The sequence below is a fragment of the Bufo gargarizans genome, chromosome 2 (genome assembly GCF_014858855.1).
Source record: "Bufo gargarizans isolate SCDJY-AF-19 chromosome 2, ASM1485885v1, whole genome shotgun sequence".
Lineage (NCBI taxonomy): Eukaryota > Metazoa > Chordata > Amphibia > Anura > Bufonidae > Bufo > Bufo gargarizans.
Genome location: NC_058081.1, coordinates 149,429,693 through 149,453,017, shown reverse-complemented (window position 1 = coordinate 149,453,017; position 23,325 = coordinate 149,429,693). Strand labels below are relative to the sequence as shown.

General features: G+C 48.6%; 1 protein-coding gene across 1 annotated transcript in view; it reads left to right on the top strand.

The window, feature by feature from the left end:
- The first annotated feature begins 316 nt into the window (after nt 1-316).
- Nucleotides 317-23,325, top strand: part of SH3GL3 (SH3 domain containing GRB2 like 3, endophilin A3) — a 96,350-nt gene continuing 73,341 nt past the window's right edge. The window contains exon 1 of the mRNA XM_044279577.1: nt 317-474. Within this exon, the coding sequence (XP_044135512.1) occupies nt 430-474 (45 nt within the window). The 5' untranslated portion in view covers nt 317-429. The remainder of the gene's footprint in view (nt 475-23,325) is intronic.

Genomic DNA, 23,325 nt, shown 5'->3' with positions numbered 1-23,325 from the left:
TTCCTGTGAGAGTCCTATACTTTTCTGCTATACAATGGTCACTGTATGCTAGCTGAAAGGAATTCTCCTTCGTACATAAATGTATTGCCTACATGGCCAGCAGATGTGTATACACTCCTGGGCTCCATACCAGCTCCATACACATACTGTACTTTATATACACATACCCCCCTGCCTGCACAGTAACTGCAGCCCCCCAAGCATTACGTGCCAGCGACCACCATGGCTACACGGCTCCGTCCCGTCTAGGCCACGCCCGCCTCATTTGCATCCCCAGTATCGTCCAATGACAGCAGAGGGGCGTCTCCTCCGCGGACAAGGCGTCTGCCGCTGCTCGTCCTTCTTGTCCTGGGTGTCTGCCGCTGCCGGGATCTGATGTGCTCGGGCTGAGCGCCGCGTCCATTGTGTGTCCGGCAGGCAGGTGGCAGGATGTCAGTGGCAGGACTGAAGAAGCAGTTCCATAAAGCCAGTCAGGTAAGATGGCAGGAGAAGGGATTGTCTGGATACACGGCGCTGTGCACAGGTCTAGTGGAGGATGCTGCGTTGTACTAGGTGACAGGGGGATCGGTGTGGCCATGTACATAGTACATGAAGGATGGTGGACGGATACCCTCCCTGGACCCGCCTCAACTTACTTTCTAGTTTTCTCAGCTGGCACATGTGTGCCCATGGTCAGCAGGTGGCAGGGATGGATAGCTGTGCTGGCATCCGTATAGGAAAAATATCCGATGACTCCGATCAACAAGAGAACGGTGTACACATCTGGTGCCCATGGGACACAGACACCTGGCATGTGCCATATTATATATGGTGCCTCATAGAGTGCTTAGAGCACCCTAATATGCCACCAGCATGGACCTTACAACTAGATGGCCGCTGTATCACCTGACATCACCGGGCAGAGTGCCTGTTTATCTGATAGGGGCATGGACAGGCTGGCTATAGATCCTACAGGGAAATGCCCAAGGTGCTGCCCATGTCCCCCTCTTGCCCACCAGCCAGGTACATAAAGATCTGTGGCAGTATTTTGTACTGCTCCGTGGTATTTGGTTCTGCTGTGGCGATATCTTGTCGTACTGTTGCCCCACCTTCTGTAAACTTGGACCCGCCTACAACATAGGGCCACTTTTATTTTACTTTTCCAGGGCCACTTTCAGTTCCAAGTCCGTTCCAGCATAGGAGACAGTATAAGCCACTGCCAGACCCCTCCAAAGGACTGGGCATGTCCAGTATGTCTGATACCCCTTGTCCCGCTGCCATCACCCTTCAAGGAATAGTCCGGAGGGCCTCTATACATACGGCATTAGGCTAGTGGCAAAATCAGTGGGTTCAGATGACCTTTGTCTTGGCCTACATGTACACAAACGTGGTTTGGTTCTGCATATGTGCCGCATTTTTTTGCGGCTCAGGTGCGGACCCATTCACTTCAATGGGGCTTCAAAAGATGCGGACAGCACTCTGTGTGCTGTCCGCATTCGTTGCTCCGTTCCGTGGTTCGCAAAAAAATATAACCTGTCCTATTCTTGTCCATTTTGTGGACAAGGATAGGCATTGTTACAATAGATCCGCAAAAAAAACGGATGCCATATGGAGATCATCCTTTTTTTGCGGATCCGCAATTTGAGGACCTCAAAACACATACGGTCGTATGCATGTAGCCTTACGTTCATGGCCTGCTTAAAGGGGTTTTCCTGCATTTTAATGTTGATGGCCTATAATCAGGATGGGCCATAAATATCTGATCGGCGGGGGTCCGACACCTGATACCCTGAGGATCAGCAGTAGCTGAGGCACTGGTGGTCAGCTCCAGAACTGCATAGCTGTGTCCACTGTGCGGCAGTTAGCGGCTCCATTATACAATGGGTAGAGCTGTGTAGTTGCAGTTAGCTGATTGGCGGGGTGTCAGACCTGATAAGATATTGATGACCTATCCTAAGAATAAGCCAACAGTATTAAAATCCCGGAAAACCCCTTGTGAAGAAGAGAATGCAGGGTGATGGTTCTTTACCGCCATAGCTACGTATAGATTAAAGGGAACCTTTCATCACATACGGTACATAACACTATGACGGTGGTTTAGGCGGTGACGGTGATAGGTTTACGTAAAGATCTTACGCTCTCAGGGTCCAGGAATGAGTACCCATGCTACCTGTGAAGAGTCATGTAGGCGGTCCCAGACTCTTGAGTCTTGTGTCTTGACATCTCACGGGCTGGGATACAGCATTACAAGCCAGCCCTAGCAGCATCCAGCACATGCGCATTAAAGCAGAGTGTACTGGCCTCAGTGTCATCTGTGCATGCGCTGGATGCCTCTGGCGCTGTCATGTCATGGCTTATCCCAGCCTGGGGAGGTCAATCAAACCGGGAGGTGTGTGGGACTGCATGACTCTTCACGGATGGAGCGGGCTCTACTTTTTTCTTTATCCTGCAAGGTACATTTTTTGTGTATAATCACGCAACAATGAAAAACGGCTTTGTAATGGCAGTTTTTTAATGGCCATCACACAGCCGTTGCAGTCTATAGTAATATTCACATGGCCTTTTTTTAACGGCCAGTGAATAGGTGACAGCCAGACACATCCATTTACATAAATGGACCTGATTTTTAACTGCATTTTAGACAGAAATGCACCTGTCTAACATGCGTTAAAATGGGTATACTATTTAAAAAAATGTTGGTACACTTTTAAAAAAAATAAAAAATTATATAATACTCTCCCCAGGCATGCGCAGGAACACTTGCTCCGCACTTGAGGCAGCAGGACCTGCCACTCTGCGTCGTTATATCACCTGATCACACTGGGAACGTCAGGTCCTGCTGCCTTCAACGTGGCGCAGGTGTTCCCAGTGTGCTTGTGGTGAGGTGTTTATTTGCTGGCACTACTGGGGGTGGGGGAAAAGGGGGGCATTATGTAGACTGAGAACACAACAGGGGTGCATTTTGCATACAAGGGGCATGGGGGGGGGGGTCATTATTTATACAGGGGTACTACAGAGGGCCAATATATATATTGGAAGCACTACGGGGGCCATTATGTATACTGAAGGCACTAGAGGAGACAATATTTATACTGGGGGTACTATTGAGGGACAATATATACTGAGGGCACTGTAGAAGGCAATATTTATACTGGGGGTACTATTGAGGGACAATATATACTGAGGGCACTGTAGAAGGCAATATTTATACTGGGGGTACTATTGAGGGACAATATATACTGAGGGCACTGTAGGAGGAAGTATTTATACTGGCGGCACTATGGGGGCCATTATATATATACTGGGGCCACTATGGGGGCAATATATATATACTGAAGGCACTGTGGGGGGATAATATAGACTGATGGCACTGCAGTGGTTGGGGTTAAAAATGCCTACAAAATTCAGTTTTTAACGTCCATTTTTTGTACTGCTGTGTGAAAATGCCCTTAGAGTTAGTGAGGAGCAGAGCTTCTGTTGTGTCATTTGAATGACGCGCCATGTGGTTGTACCCTTTATGTCACACAACACGTGGCCGTGTAGCCCCAGCCTAAAGGCTGTTGGATTTCATCAGGGATGTGGTGATGCTGTGTAGAAGCAGCTACAGGTGTAGTAGGGTGTTTGCTAGATGCAGCAGAATGAGTTTGTCATTTGGCACAGCTCACAACATAAAAATGTTCTAATGAGGTGCAAATAACAAAGCCTGTAAGAGATGAATGACAATTTCTTCTCTGCCACAACCTGCATCCTGATCACTGGTCATAATTGCTGGATGATGGTGGAGATAATTGGGAACAAGTACACACAGGAGGAATGTGTGTCTTCTAATAATAGAGGATGTGTTTATCACCTTCCTGACAGAGCAACCTGCTGTATATTTAGATATGTATTCACAGAAGCATGTCCGAAGATAGTAGCAGCGGTGGACCTCCTCAGCTCACTGATTCCTTAAAGGGGTTGTCCAGGTTCAGAGCTGAACCTGGACATACCCACATTTTCACCCCTCTGGCCCCCCTGATATGAGCATCGGAGCATTTCATGCCAATCCTCTCCTTTGCCCTGTGCTGAATTGTGCAGGGCAAAGCCTTTTTTTTTTTAGGAGATCCTTGGGGAAAGCTAGAGGCTTCCACCTAGCAGTGAACTCAGTGATGTCACTGGCACTAATGGGCGGCTTTAACGCTGCCCATGCCTGTAAAATGGTTAGGGCAGCGCTAAAGTGCGCCCATCAGAGTTGTTGTCACCGGGAACACTGTTAGGTGGAAGCCTCTGCCTAGCAGTGTGCTATTGTAAAGAAAAAGAAACTTTGCTCTGTGTGATACAGCACAGGGCATGGGAGAGCATATTGGAGCATAAAATACTCCAATGCTCATATCAGGGGGGCCGGAGGGATGAAGATGGGGTTATTTCCGGGTTCAACATTGACAACCTCTTTAAAGGCATTGTCTGACCTAAAAAAAAAAACGACAAAACCAATAAATGTGATAAAATACAAAAAGAGCATATACTTGATAGGTTATCTCCTGCAGTTTCTAGGGATATCCCATCCTGGGGATTAACCGCTGAATATGGGATCTTTTCTTATTTTATTACATATGGTAACTTCGGCGAAATTCTTAAATCGGACAACCACTTTAAAGTGGTTTTCTGGGGTTATTATTGTCATGTACATCTTCCCCATGCTTTTTTTTTTTTTTTTTTTTCAATATGGACTCCTGACTAGGGATGAGCGAACTCGAACTGTATAGTTCGGGTTCGTACCGAATTTTGGGGTGTCCGTGACACGGACCCGAACCCGGACATTTTCGTAAAAGTCCGGGTTCGGGTTCGGTGTTCGTCGCTTTCTTCGCGCTTTTGTGACGCTTTCTTGGCGCTTTTTGAAAGGCTGCAAAGCAGCCAATCAACAAGCGTCATACTACTTGCCCCAAGAGGCCATCACAGCCATGCCTACTATTGGCATGGCTGTGATTGGCCAGAGCACCATGTGACCCAGCCTCTATTTAAGCTGGAGTCACATAGCGCCGCCCGTCACTCTGCTCTGATTAGCGTAGGGAGAGGTTGCGGCTGCGACAGTAGGGCGAGATTAGGCAGATTAACTCCTCCAAAGGACTTGATTAACTGATCGATCTGCAGCTGTGGATCATTGAGCTGCTGATCCTCAATTGCTCACTGTTTTTAGGCTGCACAGACCGTTTGTCAGTCACATTTTTCTGGGGTGATCGGCGGCCATTTTGTGTCTTGTGGTGCGCCAGCACAAGCTGCGACCAAGTGCATTTAACCCTCAATGGTGTGGTTGTTTTTTGGCTAAAGCCTACATCAGGGTGAAGCTGTCACACCAAGTGCATTTAACCAGCAATAGTCTGTTCATTTTTTGGCCATATACTAAATCAGGGGCAAGCTGCGCCTGTCACCAAGTGCATTTAACCCTCAATGGTGTGGTTGTTTTTTGGCTAAAGCCTACATCAGGGTGAAGCTGTCACACCAAGTGCATTTAACCAGCAATAGTCTGTTTATTTTTTGGCCATATCCCAGTCTAATTCTGTCACTAAATCCATACCGGTCACCCAGCGCCTAAATACTAGGCCTCAAATTTATATCCAGCTAAATCTGTCCCTAGTGCTGTAGCTGGGCGAGTTATTTAGTGTCCGTTCAAGCACATTTCTTGTTCTGGGTTGAAATACAATTCCCAATTTAGCAATTTCATAATTTAGTGGTTTCTGCTATATCAGAGCTATTTGAAATCTATCCCTAAAAGGGTATATAATATTCAAGGTGCACATTGGGTCATTCAGAATAACTTCACACACACCCGCTACTGTGTATTTCCAAGTCTAATTCTGTCACTAAACCCATACCTGTCACGCAGCGCCTAAATACTAGGCCTCAAATTTATATCCAGCTAAATCTGTCCCTAGTGCTGTAGCTGGGCGAGTTATTTAGTGTCCGTTCAAGCACATTTCTTGTTCTGGGTTGAAATACAATTCCCAATTTAGCAATTTCATAATTTAGTGGTTTCTGCTATATCAGAGCTATTTGAAATCTATCCCTAAAAGGGTATATAATATTCAAGGTGCACATTGGGTCATTCAGAATAACTTCACACACACCCGCTACTGTGTATTTCCAAGTCTAATTCTGGCACTAAACCCATACCTGTCACCCAGCGCCTAAATACTAGGCCTCAAATTTATATCCCGCTAAATCTGTCCTTAGTGCTGTAGCTGGGCGAGTTATTTAGTGTCCGTTCAAGCACATTTCTTGTTCTGGGTTGAAATACAATTCCCAATTTAGCAATTTCATAATTTAGTGGTTTCTGCTATATCAGAGCTATTTGAAATCTATCCCTAAAAGGGTATATAATATTCAAGGTGCACATTGGGTCATTCAGAATAACTTCACACACACCCGCTACTGTGTATTTCCAAGTCTAATTCTGGCACTAAACCCATACCTGTCACCCAGCGCCTAAATACTAGGCCTCAAATTTATATCCCGCTAAATCTGTCCTTAGTGCTGTAGCTGGGCGAGTTATTTAGTGTCCGTTCAAGCACATTTCTTGTTCTGGGTTGAAATACAATTCCCAATTTAGCAATTTCATAATTTAGTGGTTTCTGCTATATCAGAGCTATTTGAAATCTATCCCTAAAAGGGTATATAATATTCAAGGTGCACATTGGGTCATTCAGAATAACTTCACACACACCCGCTACTGTGTATTTCCAAGTCTAATTCTGGCACTAAACCCGTACCTGTCACCCAGCGCCTAAATACTAGGCCTCAAATTTATATCCCGCTAAATCTGTCCTTAGTGCTGTAGCTGGGCGAGTTATTTAGTGTCCGTTCAAGCACATTTCTTGTTCTGGGTTGAAATACAATTCCCAATTTAGCAATTTCATAATTTAGTGGTTTCTGCTATATCAGAGCTATTTGAAATCTATCCCTAAAAGGGTATATAATATTCAAGGTGCACATTGGGTCATTCAGAATAACTTCACACACACCCGCTACTGTGTATTTCCAAGTCTAATTCTGGCACTAAACCCATACCTGTCACCCAGCGCCTAAATACTAGGCCTCAAATTTATATCCCGCTAAATCTGTCCTTAGTGCTGTAGCTGGGCGAGTTATTTAGTGTCCGTTCAAGCACATTTCTTGTTCTGGGTTGAAATACAATTCCCAATTTAGCAATTTCATAATTTAGTGGTTTCTGCTATATCAGAGCTATTTGAAATCTATCCCTAAAAGGGTATATAATATTCAAGGTGCACATAGGGTCATTCAGAATAACTTCACACACCCGCTACTGTGCATTTCCAAATCTAATTCTGTCACTAAACCCATACCTGTCACCCAGCGCCTAAATACTAGGCCTCAAATTTATATCCCGCTAAATCTCTCGTTACCGCTGTCCTGTTGTGGCTGGGAAAGTTATTTAGTGTCCGTCAAAGCACATTTTTTGTTCTGGGTTGAAATACAATTCCCAATTTAGCAATTTCATAATTTAGTCGTTTCTGCTATATCAGAGCTATTTGAAATCTATCCCTAAAAGGGTAGATCATATTGAAGGTGCACATAGGGTCATTCAGAATAACTTCACACACACGCTTCTGTGCATTTCCAAGTCTAATTCTGTCACTAAATCCATACCGGTCACCCAGCGCCTAAATACTAGGCCTCAAATTTATATCCCGCTGAATTTGAATACAATACATTGGGCCAAATAATATATTTGTTGTTGTGGTGAACCATAACAATGAGAAAAACATCTAGTAAGGGACGCGGACGTGGACATGGTCGTGGTGGTGTTAGTGGACCCTCTGGTGCTGGGAGAGGACGTGGCCGTTCTGCCACATCCACACGTCCTAGTGTACCAACTACCTCAGGTCCCAGTAGCCGCCAGAATTTACAGCGATATATGGTGGGGCCCAATGCCGTTCTAAGGATGGTAAGGCCTGAGCAGGTACAGGCATTAGTCAATTGGGTGGCCGACAGTGGATCCAGCACGTTCACATTATCTCCCACCCAGTCTTCTGCAGAAAGCGCACAGATGGCGCCTGAAAACCAACCCCATCAGTCTGTCACATCACCCCCATGCATACCAGGGAAACTGTCTCAGCCTCAAGTTATGCAGCAGTCTCTTATGCTGTTTGAAGACTCCGCTGGCAGGGTTTCCCAAGGGCATCCACCTAGCCCTTCCCCAGCGGTGAAAGACATAGAATGCACTGACGCACAACCACTTATGTTTCCTGATGATGAGGACATGGGAATACCACCTCAGCATGTCTCTGATGATGACGAAACACAGGTGCCAACTGCTGCGTCTTTCTGCAGTGTGCAGACTGAACAGGAGGTCAGGGATCAAGACTGGGTGGAAGACGATGCAGGGGACGATGAGGTCCTAGACCCCACATGGAATGAAGGTCGTGCCACTGACTTTCACAGTTCGGAGGAAGAGGCAGTGGTGAGACCGAGCCAACAGCGTAGCAAAAGAGGGAGCAGTGGGCAAAAGCAGAACACCCGCCGCCAAGAGACTCCGCCTGCTACTGACCGCCGCCATCTGGGACCGAGCACCCCAAAGGCAGCTTCAAGGAGTTCCCTGGCATGGCACTTCTTCAAACAATGTGCTGACGACAAGACCCGAGTGGTTTGCACGCTGTGCCATCAGAGCCTGAAGCGAGGCATTAACGTTCTGAACCTGAGCACAACCTGCATGACCAGGCACCTGCATGCAAAGCATGAACTGCAGTGGAGTAAACACCTTAAAACCAAGGAAGTCACTCAGGCTCCCCCTGCTACCTCTTCTGCTGCTGCCGCCTCGGCCTATTCTGCTGCTGCCGCCTCGGCCTCTTCCTCCGCCTCTGGAGGAACGTTGGCACCTGCCGCCCAGCAAACAGGGGATGTACCACCAACACCACCACCACCACCTCCGTCACCAAGCGTCTCAACCATGTCACACGCCAGCGTTCAGCTCTCCATCTCACAAACATTTGATAGAAAGCGTAAATTCCCACCTAGCCACCCTCGATCCCTGGCCCTGAATGCCAGCATTTCTAAACTACTGGCCTATGAAATGCTGTCATTTAGGCTGGTGGACACAGACAGCTTCAAACAGCTCATGTCGCTTGCTGTCCCACAGTATGTTGTTCCCAGCCGGCACTACTTCTCCAAGAGAGCCGTGCCTTCCCTGCACAACCAAGTATCCGATAAAATCAAGTGTGCACTGCGCAACGCCATCTGTGGCAAGGTCCACCTAACCACAGATACGTGGACCAGTAAGCACGGCCAGGGACGCTATATCTCCCTAACTGCACACTGGGTAAATGTAGTGGCAGCTGGGCCCCAGGCGGAGAGCTGTTTGGCGCACGTCCTTCCGCCGCCAAGGATCGCAGGGCAACATTCTTTGCCTCCTGTTGCCACCTCCTCCTTCTCGGCTTCCTCCTCCTCTTCTTCCACCTGCTCATCCAGTCAGCCACACACCTTCACCACCAACTTCAGCACAGCCCGGGGTAAACGTCAGCAGGCCATTCTGAAACTCATATGTTTGGGGGACAGGCCCCACACCGCACAGGAGTTGTGGCGGGGTATAGAACAACAGACCGACGAGTGGTTGCTGCCGGTGAGCCTCAAGCCCGGCCTGGTGGTGTGTGATAATGGGCGAAATCTCGTTGCAGCTCTGGGACTAGCCAATTTGACGCACATCCCTTGCTTGGCGCATGTGCTGAATTTGGTGGTGCAGAAGTTCATTCACAACTACCCCGACATGTCAGAGCTGCTGCATAAAGTGCGGGCCGTCTGTTCGCGCTTCCGGCGTTCACATCCTGCTGCTGCTCGCCTGTCTGCGCTACAGCGTAACTTCGGCCTTCCCGCTCACCGCCTCATATGCGACGTGCCCACCAGGTGGAACTCCACCTTGCACATGCTGGACAGACTGTGCGAGCAGCAGCAGGCCATAGTGGAGTTTCAGCTGCAGCACGCACGGGTCAGTCGCACTACAGAACAGCACCACTTCACCACCAATGACTGGGCCTCCATGCGAGACCTGTGTGCCCTGTTGCGCTGTTTCGAGTACTCCACCAACATGGCCAGTGGCGATGACACCGTTATCAGCGTTACAATACCACTTCTATGTCTCCTTGAGAAAACACTTAGGGCGATGATGGAAGAGGAGGTGGCCCAGGAGGAGGAGGAGGAGGAGGAGGAAGAGGGGTCATTTTTAGCACTTTCAGGCCAGTCTCTTCGAAGTGACTCAGAGGGAGGTTTTTGGCAACAGCAGAGGCCAGGTACAAATGTGGCCAGCCAGGGCCCACTACTGGAGGACGAGGAGGACGAGGATGAGGAGGAGGTGGAGGAGGATGAGGATGAAGCATGGTCACAGCGGGGTGGCACCCAACGCAGCTCGGGTCCATCACTGGTGCGTGGCTGGGGGGAAAGGCAGGACGATGACGATACGCCTCCCACAGAGGACAGCTTGTCCTTATCCCTGGGCAGCCTGGCACACATGAGCGACTACATGCTGCAGTGCCTGCGCAACGACAGCAGAGTTGCCCACATTTTAACCTGTGCGGACTACTGGGTTGCCACCCTGCTGGATCCACGCTACAAAGACAATGTGCCCACCTTACTTCCTGCACTGGAGCGTGATAGGAAGATGCGCGAGTACAAGCGCACGTTGGTAGACGCGCTACTGAGAGCATTCCCAAATGTCACAGGGGAACAAGTGGAAGCCCAAGGCCAAGGCAGAGGAGGAGCAAGAGGTCGCCAAGGCAGCTGTGTCACGGCCAGCTCCTCTGAGGGCAGGGTTAGCATGGCAGAGATGTGGAAAACTTTTGTCAACACGCCACAGCTAACTGCACCACCACCTGATACGCAACGTGTTAGCAGGAGGCAACATTTCACTAACATGGTGGAACAGTACGTGTGCACACCCCTCCACGTACTGACTGATGGTTCGGCCCCATTCAACTTCTGGGTCTCTAAATTGTCCACGTGGCCAGAGCTAGCCTTTTATGCCTTGGAGGTGCTGGCCTGCCCGGCAGCCAGCGTTTTGTCTGAACGTGTATTCAGCACGGCAGGGGGCGTCATTACAGACAAACGCAGCCGCCTGTCTACAGCCAATGTGGACAAGCTGACGTTCATAAAAATGAACCAGGCATGGATCCCACAGGACCTGTCCGTCCCTTGTCCAGATTAGACATTAACTACCTCCCCATAACCATATATTATTGGACTCCAGGGCACTTCCTCATTCAATCCTATTTTTATTTTCATTTTACCATTATATTGCGATGCTACCCAAAGTTGAATGAACCTCTCCTCTGCCTGTGTGCTAGGCCTAAATATATGCCAATGGACTGTTGCAGTGGTGGCTGACATGAAGCCTGATTCTCTGCTATGACATGCAGACTAATTCTCTGCTGACATGAAGCCAGATTGTCTGTTACGGGACCTCTCTCCTCTGCCTGTGTGCTAGGCCTAAATATATGCCAATGGACTGTTGCAGTGGTGGCTGACGTGAAGCCTGATTCTCTGCTATGACATGCAGACTGATTCTCTGCTGACATGAAGCCAGATCCTCTGTTACGGGACCTCTCTGCTCTGCCTGTGTGTGTGCTAGGCCTAAATATATGCCAATGGACTGTTGCAGTGGTGGGTGACGTGAAGCCTCATTCTCTGCTATGACATGCAGACTGATTCTCTGCTGACATGAAGCCAGATTGTCTGTTACGGGACCTCTCTCCTCTGCCTGTGTGCTAGGCCTAAATATATGCCAATGGACTGTTGCAGTGGTGGCTGACGTGAAGCCTGATTCTCTGCTATGACATGCAGACTGATTCTCTGCTGACATGAAGCCAGATCGTCTGTTACGGGACCTCTCTGCTCTGCCTGTGTGCTAGGCCTAAATATATGCCAATGGACTGTTGCAGTGGTGGGTGACGTGAAGCCTCATTCTCTGCTATGACATGCAGACTGATTCTCTGCTGTCATGAAGCCAGATTGTCTGTTACGGGACCTCTCTGCTCTGCCTGTGTGCTAGGCCTAAATATATGCCAATGGACTGTTGCAGTGGTGGGTGACGTGAAGCCTCATTCTCTGCTATGACATGCAGACTGATTCTCTGCTGTCATGAAGCCAGATTGTCTGTTACGGGACCTCTCTGCTCTGCCTGTGTGCTAGGCCTAAATATATGCCAATGGACTGTTGCAGTGGTGGGTGACGTGAAGCCTCATTCTCTGCTATGACATGCAGACTGATTCTCTGCTGACATGAAGCCAGATTGTCTGTTACGGGACCTCTCTCCTCTGCCTGTGTGCTAGGCCTAAATATATGCCAATGGACTGTTGCAGTGGTGGCTGACGTGAAGCCTCATTCTCTGCTATGACATGCAGACTAATTCTCTGCTGACATGAAGCCAGATTGTCTGTTACGGGACCTCTCTCCTCTGCCTGGGTGCTGGGCCTAAATTTATGACAATGGACTGTTGCAGTGGTGGCTGACGTGAAGCCTGATTCTCTGCTATGACATGCAGACTGATTCTCTGCTGACATGAAGCCAGATCCTCTGTTACGGGACCTCTCTCCTCTGCCTGTGTGTGTGCTGGGCCTAAATATATGCCAATGGACTGTTGCAGTGGTGGCTGACGTGAAGCCTCATTCTCTGCTATGACATGCAGACTGATTCTCTGCTGACATGAAGCCAGATTCTCTGTTACGGGACCTCTCTCCTCTGCCTGTGTGTGTGCTGGGCCTAAATATATGCCAATGGACTGTTGCAGTGGTGGCTGACGTGAAGCCTCATTCTCTGCTATGACATGCAGACTAATTCTCTGCTGACATGAAGACAGATTCTCTGTTACGGGACCTCCCTCCTCTGCCTGGGTGCTGGGCCTAAATATATGCCAATGGACTGTTGCAGTGGTGGCTGACGTGAAGCCTCATTCTCTGCTATGACATGCAGACTAATTCTCTGCTGACATGAAGACAGATTCTCTGTTACGGGACCTCTCTCCTCTGCCTGGGTGCCGGGGCCTAAATATCTGAGAATGGACTGTTCCAGTGGTGGGTGACGGGAAGCCAGATTCTCTGCTATGGAACCTCTCTCCAATTGATTTTGGTTAATTTTTATTTATTTAATTTTTAATTTAATTCATTTCCCTATCCACATTTGTTTGCAGGGGATTTACCTACATGTTGCTGCCTTTTGCAGCCCTCTAGCTCTTTCCTGGGCTGTTTTACAGCCTTTTTAGTGCCGAAAAGTTCGGGTCCCCATTGACTTCAATGGGGTTCGGGACGAAGTTCGGATCGGGTTCGGATCCCGAACCCGAACATTTCCGGGATGTTCGGCCGAACTTCTCGAACCCGAACATCCAGGTGTTCGCTCAACTCTACTCCTGACTAGGGATGAGCGAACTCGAACTGTATAGTTCGGGTTCGTACCGAATTTTGGGGTGTCCGTGACACGGACCCGAACCCGGACATTTTCGTAAAAGTCCGGGTTCGGGTTCGGTGTTCGTCGCTTTCTTCGCGCTTTTGTGACGCTTTCTTGGCGCTTTTTGAAAGGCTGCAAAGCAGCCAATCAACAAGCGTCATACTACTTGCCCCAAGAGGCCATCACAGCCATGCCTACTATTGGCATGGCTGTGATTGGCCAGAGCACCATGTGACCCAGCCTCTATTTAAGCTGGAGTCACATAGCGCCACCCGTCACTCTGCTCTGATTAGCGTAGGGAGAGGTTGCGGCTGCGACAGTAGGGCGAGATTAGGCAGATTAACTCCTCCAAAGGACTTGATTAACTGATCGATCTGCAGCTGTGGATCATTGAGCTGCTGATCCTCAATTGCTCACTGTTTTTAGGCTGCACAGACCGTTTGTCAGTCACATTTTTCTGGGGTGATCGGCGGCCATTTTGTGTCTTGTGGTGCGCCAGCACAAGCTGCGACCAAGTGCATTTAACCCTCAATGGTGTGGTTGTTTTTTGGCTAAAGCCTACATCAGGGTGAAGCTGTCACACCAAGTGCATTTAACCAGCAATAGTCTGTTCATTTTTTGGCCATATCCCAGTCTAATTCTGTCACTAAATCCATACCGGTCACCCAGCGCCTAAATACTAGGCCTCAAATTTATATCCAGCTAAATCTGTCCCTAGTGCTGTAGCTGGGCGAGTTATTTAGTGTCCGTTCAAGCACATTTCTTGTTCTGGGTTGAAATACAATTCCCAATTTAGCAATTTCATAATTTAGTGGTTTCTGCTATATCAGAGCTATTTGAAATCTATCCCTAAAAGGGTATATAATATTCAAGGTGCACATTGGGTCATTCAGAATAACTTCACACACACCCGCTACTGTGTATTTCCAAGTCTAATTCTGTCACTAAACCCATACCTGTCACGCAGCGCCTAAATACTAGGCCTCAAATTTATATCCAGCTAAATCTGTCCCTAGTGCTGTAGCTGGGCGAGTTATTTAGTGTCCGTTCAAGCACATTTCTTGTTCTGGGTTGAAATACAATTCCCAATTTAGCAATTTCATAATTTAGTGGTTTCTGCTATATCAGAGCTATTTGAAATCTATCCCTAAAAGGGTATATAATATTCAAGGTGCACATTGGGTCATTCAGAATAACTTCACACACACCCGCTACTGTGTATTTCCAAGTCTAATTCTGGCACTAAACCCATACCTGTCACCCAGCGCCTAAATACTAGGCCTCAAATTTATATCCCGCTAAATCTGTCCTTAGTGCTGTAGCTGGGCGAGTTATTTAGTGTCCGTTCAAGCACATTTCTTGTTCTGGGTTGAAATACAATTCCCAATTTAGCAATTTCATAATTTAGTGGTTTCTGCTATATCAGAGCTATTTGAAATCTATCCCTAAAAGGGTATATAATATTCAAGGTGCACATTGGGTCATTCAGAATAACTTCACACACACCCGCTACTGTGTATTTCCAAGTCTAATTCTGGCACTAAACCCATACCTGTCACCCAGCGCCTAAATACTAGGCCTCAAATTTATATCCCGCTAAATCTGTCCTTAGTGCTGTAGCTGGGCGAGTTATTTAGTGTCCGTTCAAGCACATTTCTTGTTCTGGGTTGAAATACAATTCCCAATTTAGCAATTTCATAATTTAGTGGTTTCTGCTATATCAGAGCTATTTGAAATCTATCCCTAAAAGGGTATATAATATTCAAGGTGCACATTGGGTCATTCAGAATAACTTCACACACACCCGCTACTGTGTATTTCCAAGTCTAATTCTGGCACTAAACCCATACCTGTCACCCAGCGCCTAAATACTAGGCCTCAAATTTATATCCCGCTAAATCTGTCCTTAGTGCTGTAGCTGGGCGAGTTATTTAGTGTCCGTTCAAGCACATTTCTTGTTCTGGGTTGAAATACAATTCCCAATTTAGCAATTTCATAATTTAGTGGTTTCTGCTATATCAGAGCTATTTGAAATCTATCCCTAAAAGGGTATATAATATTCAAGGTGCACATTGGGTCATTCAGAATAACTTCACACACACCCGCTACTGTGTATTTCCAAGTCTAATTCTGGCACTAAACCCATACCTGTCACCCAGCGCCTAAATACTAGGCCTCAAATTTATATCCCGCTAAATCTGTCCTTAGTGCTGTAGCTGGGCGAGTTATTTAGTGTCCGTTCAAGCACATTTCTTGTTCTGGGTTGAAATACAATTCCCAATTTAGCAATTTCATAATTTAGTGGTTTCTGCTATATCAGAGCTATTTGAAATCTATCCCTAAAAGGGTATATAATATTCAAGGTGCACATTGGGTCATTCAGAATAACTTCACACACACCCGCTACTGTGTATTTCTAAGTCTAATTCTGTCACTAAACCCATACCTGTCACCCAGCGCCTAAATACTAGGCCTCAAATTATATCCTGCTAAATCTCTCGTTAACGCTGTCCTGTTGTGGCTGGGAAAGTTATTTAGTGTCCGTCAAAGCACATTTTTTGTTCTGGGTTTAAATACAATTCCCAATTTAACAATTTCATAATTTAGTGGTTTCTGCTATATCAGAGCTATTTGAAATCTATCCCTAAAAGGGTATATAATATTCAAGGTGCACATTGGGTCATTCAGAATAACTTCACACACACCCGCTACTGTGTATTTCCAAGTCTAATTCTGTCACTAAACCCATACCTGTCACCCAGCGCCTAAATACTAGGCCTCAAATTTATATCCTGCTAAATCTCTCGTTAACGCTGTCCTGTTGTGGCTGGGAAAGTTATTTAGTGTCCGTCAAAGCACATTTTTTGTTCTGGGTTGAAATACAATTCCCAATTTAGCAATTTCATAATTTAGTGGTTTCTGCTATATCAGAGCTATTTGAAATCTATCCCTAAAAGGGTATATAATATTCAAGGTGCACATAGGGTCATTCAGAATAACTTCACACACACGCTTCTGTGCATTTCCAAGTCTAATTCTGTCACTAAATCCATACCGGTCACCCAGCGCCTAAATACTAGGCCTCAAATTTATATCCAGCTAAATCTGTCCCTAGTGCTGTAGCTGGGCGAGTTATTTAGTGTCCGTTCAAGCACATTTCTTGTTCTGGGTTGAAATACAATTCCCAATTTAGCAATTTCATAATTTAGTGGTTTCTGCTATATCAGAGCTATTTGAAATCTATCCCTAAAAGGGTATATAATATTCAAGGTGCACATAGGGTCATTCAGAATAACTTCACACACCCGCTACTGTGCATTTCCAAATCTAATTCTGTCACTAAACCCATACCTGTCACCCAGCGCCTAAATACTAGGCCTCAAATTTATATCCCGCTAAATCTCTCGTTACCGCTGTCCTGTTGTGGCTGGGAAAGTTATTTAGTGTCCGTCAAAGCACATTTTTTGTTCTGGGTTGAAATACAATTCCCAATTTAGCAATTTCATAATTTAGTCGTTTCTGCTATATCAGAGCTATTTGAAATCTATCCCTAAAAGGGTAGATCATATTGAAGGTGCACATAGGGTCATTCAGAATAACTTCACACACACGCTTCTGTGCATTTCCAAGTCTAATTCTGTCACTAAATCCATACCGGTCACCCAGCGCCTAAATACTAGGCCTCAAATTTATATCCCGCTGAATTTGAATACAATACATTGGGCCAAATAATATATTTGTTGTTGTGGTGAACCATAACAATGAGAAAAACATCTAGTAAGGGACGCGGACGTGGACATGGTCGTGGTGGTGTTAGTGGACCCTCTGGTGCTGGGAGAGGACGTGGCCGTTCTGCCACATCCACACGTCCTAGTGTACCAACTACCTCAGGTCCCAGTAGCCGCCAGAATTTACAGCGATATATGGTGGGGCCCAATGCCGTTCTAAGGATGGTAAGGCCTGAGCAGGTACAGGCATTAGTCAATTGGGTGGCCGACAGTGGATCCAGCACGTTCACATTATCTCCCACCCAGTCTTCTGCAGAAAGCGCACAGATGGCGCCTGAAAACCAACCCCATCAGTCTGTCACATCACCCCCATGCATACCAGGGAAACTGTCTCAGCCTCAAGTTATGCAGCAGTCTCTTATGCTGTTTGAAGACTCCGCTGGCAGGGTTTCCCAAGGGCATCCACCTAGCCCTTCCCCAGCGGTGAAAGACATAGAATGCACTGACGCACAACCACTTATGTTTCCTGATGATGAGGACATGGGAATACCACCTCAGCATGTCTCTGATGATGACGAAACACAGGTGCCAACTGCTGCGTCTTTCTGCAGTGTGCAGACTGAACAGGAGGTCAGGGATCAAGACTGGGTGGAAGACGATGCAGGGGACGATGAGGTCCTAGACCCCACATGGAATGAAGGTCGTGCCACTGACTTTCACAGTTCGGAGGAAGAGGCAGTGGTGAGACCGAGCCAACAGCGTAGCAAAAGAGGGAGCAGTGGGCAAAAGCAGAACACCCGCCGCCAAGAGACTCCGCCTGCTACTGACCGCCGCCATCTGGGACCGAGCACCCCAAAGGCAGCTTCAAGGAGTTCCCTGGCATGGCACTTCTTCAAACAATGTGCTGACGACAAGACCCGAGTGGTTTGCACGCTGTGCCATCAGAGCCTGAACCTGAGCACAACCTGCATGACCAGGCACCTGCATGCAAAGCATGAACTGCAGTGGAGTAAACACCTTAAAACCAAGGAAGTCACTCAGGCTCCCCCTGCTACCTCTTCTGCTGCTGCCGCCTCGGCCTATTCTGCTGCTGCCGCCTCGGCCTCTTCCTCCGCCTCTGGAGGAACGTTGGCACCTGCCGCCCAGCAAACAGGGGATGTACCACCAACACCACCACCACCACCACCTCCGTCACCAAGCGTCTCAACCATGTCACACGCCAGCGTTCAGCTCTCCATCTCACAAACATTTGATAGAAAGCGTAAATTCCCACCTAGCCACCCTCGATCCCTGGCCCTGAATGCCAGCATTTCTAAACTACTGGCCTATGAAATGCTGTCATTTAGGCTGGTGGACACAGACAGCTTCAAACAGCTCATGTCGCTTGCTGTCCCACAGTATGTTGTTCCCAGCCGGCACTACTTCTCCAAGAGAGCCGTGCCTTCCCTGCACAACCAAGTATCCGATAAAATCAAGTGTGCACTGCGCAACGCCATCTGTGGCAAGGTCCACCTAACCACAGATACGTGGACCAGTAAGCACGGCCAGGGACGCTATATCTCCCTAACTGCACACTGGGTAAATGTAGTGGCAGCTGGGCCCCAGGCAGAGAGCTGTTTGGCGCACGTCCTTCCGCCGCCAAGGATCGCAGGGCAACATTCTTTGCCTCCTGTTGCCACCTCCTCCTTCTCGGCTTCCTCCTCCTCTTCTTCCACCTGCTCATCCAGTCAGCCACACACCTTCACCACCAACTTCAGCACAGCCCGGGGTAAACGTCAGCAGGCCATTCTGAAACTCATATGTTTGGGGGACAGGCCCCACACCGCACAGGAGTTGTGGCGGGGTATAGAACAACAGACCGACGAGTGGTTGCTGCCGGTGAGCCTCAAGCCCGGCCTGGTGGTGTGTGATAATGGGCGAAATCTCGTTGCAGCTCTGGGACTAGCCAATTTGACGCACATCCCTTGCTTGGCGCATGTGCTGAATTTGGTGGTGCAGAAGTTCATTCACAACTACCCCGACATGTCAGAGCTGCTGCATAAAGTGCGGGCCGTCTGTTCGCGCTTCCGGCGTTCACATCCTGCTGCTGCTCGCCTGTCTGCGCTACAGCGTAACTTCGGCCTTCCCGCTCACCGCCTCATATGCGACGTGCCCACCAGGTGGAACTCCACCTTGCACATGCTGGACAGACTGTGCGAGCAGCAGCAGGCCATAGTGGAGTTTCAGCTGCAGCACGCACGGGTCAGTCGCACTACAGAACAGCACCACTTCACCACCAATGACTGGGCCTCCATGCGAGACCTGTGTGCCCTGTTGCGCTGTTTCGAGTACTCCACCAACATGGCCAGTGGCGATGACACCGTTATCAGCGTTACAATACCACTTCTATGTCTCCTTGAGAAAACACTTAGGGCGATGATGGAAGAGGAGGTGGCCCAGGAGGAGGAGGAGGAAGAGGGGTCATTTTTAGCACTTTCAGGCCAGTCTCTTCGAAGTGACTCAGAGGGAGGTTTTTGGCAACAGCAGAGGCCAGGTACAAATGTGGCCAGCCAGGGCCCACTACTGGAGGACGAGGAGGACGAGGATGAGGAGGAGGTGGAGGAGGATGAGGATGAAGCATGGTCACAGCGGGGTGGCACCCAACGCAGCTCGGGTCCATCACTGGTGCGTGGCTGGGGGGAAAGGCAGGACGATGACGATACGCCTCCCACAGAGGACAGCTTGTCCTTATCCCTGGGCAGCCTGGCACACATGAGCGACTACATGCTGCAGTGCCTGCGCAACGACAGCAGAGTTGCCCACATTTTAACCTGTGCGGACTACTGGGTTGCCACCCTGCTGGATCCACGCTACAAAGACAATGTGCCCACCTTACTTCCTGCACTGGAGCGTGATAGGAAGATGCGCGAGTACAAGCGCACGTTGGTAGACGCGCTACTGAGAGCATTCCCAAATGTCACAGGGGAACAAGTGGAAGCCCAAGGCCAAGGCAGAGGAGGAGCAAGAGGTCGCCAAGGCAGCTGTGTCACGGCCAGCTCCTCTGAGGGCAGGGTTAGCATGGCAGAGATGTGGAAAACTTTTGTCAACACGCCACAGCTAACTGCACCACCACCTGATACGCAACGTGTTAGCAGGAGGCAACATTTCACTAACATGGTGGAACAGTACGTGTGCACACCCCTCCACGTACTGACTGATGGTTCGGCCCCATTCAACTTCTGGGTCTCTAAATTGTCCACGTGGCCAGAGCTAGCCTTTTATGCCTTGGAGGTGCTGGCCTGCCCGGCAGCCAGCGTTTTGTCTGAACGTGTATTCAGCACGGCAGGGGGCGTCATTACAGACAAACGCAGCCGCCTGTCTACAGCCAATGTGGACAAGCTGACGTTCATAAAAATGAACCAGGCATGGATCCCACAGGACCTGTCCGTCCCTTGTCCAGATTAGACATTAACTACCTCCCCATAACCATATATTATTGGACTCCAGGGCACTTCCTCATTCAATCCTATTTTTATTTTCATTTTACCATTATATTGCGATGCTACCCAAAGTTGAATGAACCTCTCCTCTGCCTGGGTGCTGGGCCTAAATTTATGACAATGGACTGTTGCAGTGGTGGCTGACGTGAAGCCTCATTCTCTGCTATGACATGCAGACTGATTCTCTGCTGACATGAAGCCAGATTGTCTGTTACGGGACCTCTCTCCTCTGCCTGTGTGCTAGGCCTAAATATATGCCAATGGACTGTTGCAGTGGTGGCTGACGTGAAGCCTGATTCTCTGCTATGACATGCAGACTGATTCTCTGCTGACATGAAGCCAGATCCTCTGTTACGGGACCTCTCTGCTCTGCCTGTGTGCTAGGCCTAAATATATGCCAATGGACTGTTGCAGTGGTGGGTGACGTGAAGCCTCATTCTCTGCTATGACATGCAGACTGATTCTCTGCTGACATGAAGCCAGATTGTCTGTTACGGGACCTCTCTCCTCTGCCTGTGTGCTAGGCCTAAATATATGCCAATGGACTGTTGCAGTGGTGGCTGACGTGAAGCCTGATTCTCTGCTATGACATGCAGACTGATTCTCTGCTGACATGAAGCCAGATCGTCTGTTACGGGACCTCTCTGCTCTGCCTGTGTGCTAGGCCTAAATATATGCCAATGGACTGTTGCAGTGGTGGGTGACGTGAAGCCTCATTCTCTGCTATGACATGCAGACTGATTCTCTGCTGTCATGAAGCCAGATTGTCTGTTACGGGACCTCTCTGCTCTGCCTGTGTGCTAGGCCTAAATATATGCCAATGGACTGTTGCAGTGGTGGGTGACGTGAAGCCTCATTCTCTGCTATGACATGCAGACTGATTCTCTGCTGTCATGAAGCCAGATTGTCTGTTACGGGACCTCTCTGCTCTGCCTGTGTGCTAGGCCTAAATATATGCCAATGGACTGTTGCAGTGGTGGGTGACGTGAAGCCTCATTCTCTGCTATGACATGCAGACTGATTCTCTGCTGACATGAAGCCAGATTGTCTGTTACGGGACCTCTCTCCTCTGCCTGGGTGCTGGGCCTAAATTTATGACAATGGACTGTTGCAGTGGTGGCTGACGTGAAGCCTGATTCTCTGCTATGACATGCAGACTGATTCTCTGCTGACATGAAGCCAGATCCTCTGTTACGGGACCTCTCTCCTCTGCCTGTGTGTGTGCTGGGCCTAAATATATGCCAATGGACTGTTGCAGTGGTGGCTGACGTGAAGCCTCATTCTCTGCTATGACATGCAGACTGATTCTCTGCTGACATGAAGCCAGATTCTCTGTTACGGGACCTCTCTCCTCTGCCTGTGTGTGTGCTGGGCCTAAATATATGCCAATGGACTGTTGCAGTGGTGGCTGACGTGAAGCCTCATTCTCTGCTATGACATGCAGACTAATTCTCTGCTGACATGAAGACAGATTCTCTGTTACGGGACCTCCCTCCTCTGCCTGGGTGCTGGGCCTAAATATATGCCAATGGACTGTTGCAGTGGTGGCTGACGTGAAGCCTCATTCTCTGCTATGACATGCAGACTAATTCTCTGCTGACATGAAGACAGATTCTCTGTTACGGGACCTCTCTCCTCTGCCTGGGTGCCGGGGCCTAAATATCTGAGAATGGACTGTTCCAGTGGTGGGTGACGGGAAGCCAGATTCTCTGCTATGGAACCTCTCTCCAATTGATTTTGGTTAATTTTTATTTATTTAATTTTTAATTTAATTCATTTCCCTATCCACATTTGTTTGCAGGGGATTTACCTACATGTTGCTGCCTTTTGCAGCCCTCTAGCTCTTTCCTGGGCTGTTTTACAGCCTTTTTAGTGCCGAAAAGTTCGGGTCCCCATTGACTTCAATGGGGTTCGGGTTCGGGACGAAGTTCGGATCGGGTTCGGATCCCGAACCCGAACATTTCCGGGATGTTCGGCCGAACTTCTCGAACCCGAACATCCAGGTGTTCGCTCAACTCTACTCCTGACCCATTTTCACCATGTAAACTAATCACTAATTTGTTACATCTTGTATGTAGCGCTTCCTGTTCATGTATCCAACCAAACCCATGATGCACTTCTCCATTATCTGCTACAGCACCACCCCTAACACCCAGCTAGTTTATAGCTTCTCCCACCCCGCTAGTTACATAGACACTCCCCTATCACTGCCCCTAACACCCAGTTAGTTTATAGCTCCTCCCACCAGCTAGTTACATAGACACTGCCCTATTACTGCCCCTAACGCCCAGCTAGTTTATAGCTCCTCCCACCCCACTAGTTACATAGACACTCCCCTATCACTGCCTCTAACATCCAGTTAGTTTATAGCTCCTCCCACCAGCTAGTTACATAGACACTCCCCTATCACTGCCCCGAACGCCCAGCTCGTATAGGCTACTTTCACACTAGCGTTCGTCGGTCCGCTCGTGAGCTCCATTTGAAGGAGCTCACGAGCGGACCCGAACGCCTCCGTCCAGCCCTGATGCAGTCTGAATGGATGCGGATCCGCTCAGACTGCATCAGTCTGGCGGAGTTCAGCCTCCGCTCCGCTCGCCTCCGCACGGCCAGGCGGACAGCTGAACGCTGCTTGCAGCGTTCAGCTGTCCGCCTGGCCGTGCGGAGCCGAGCGGATCCGTTCAGACTTACAATGTAAGTCAATGGGAACGGATCCGCTT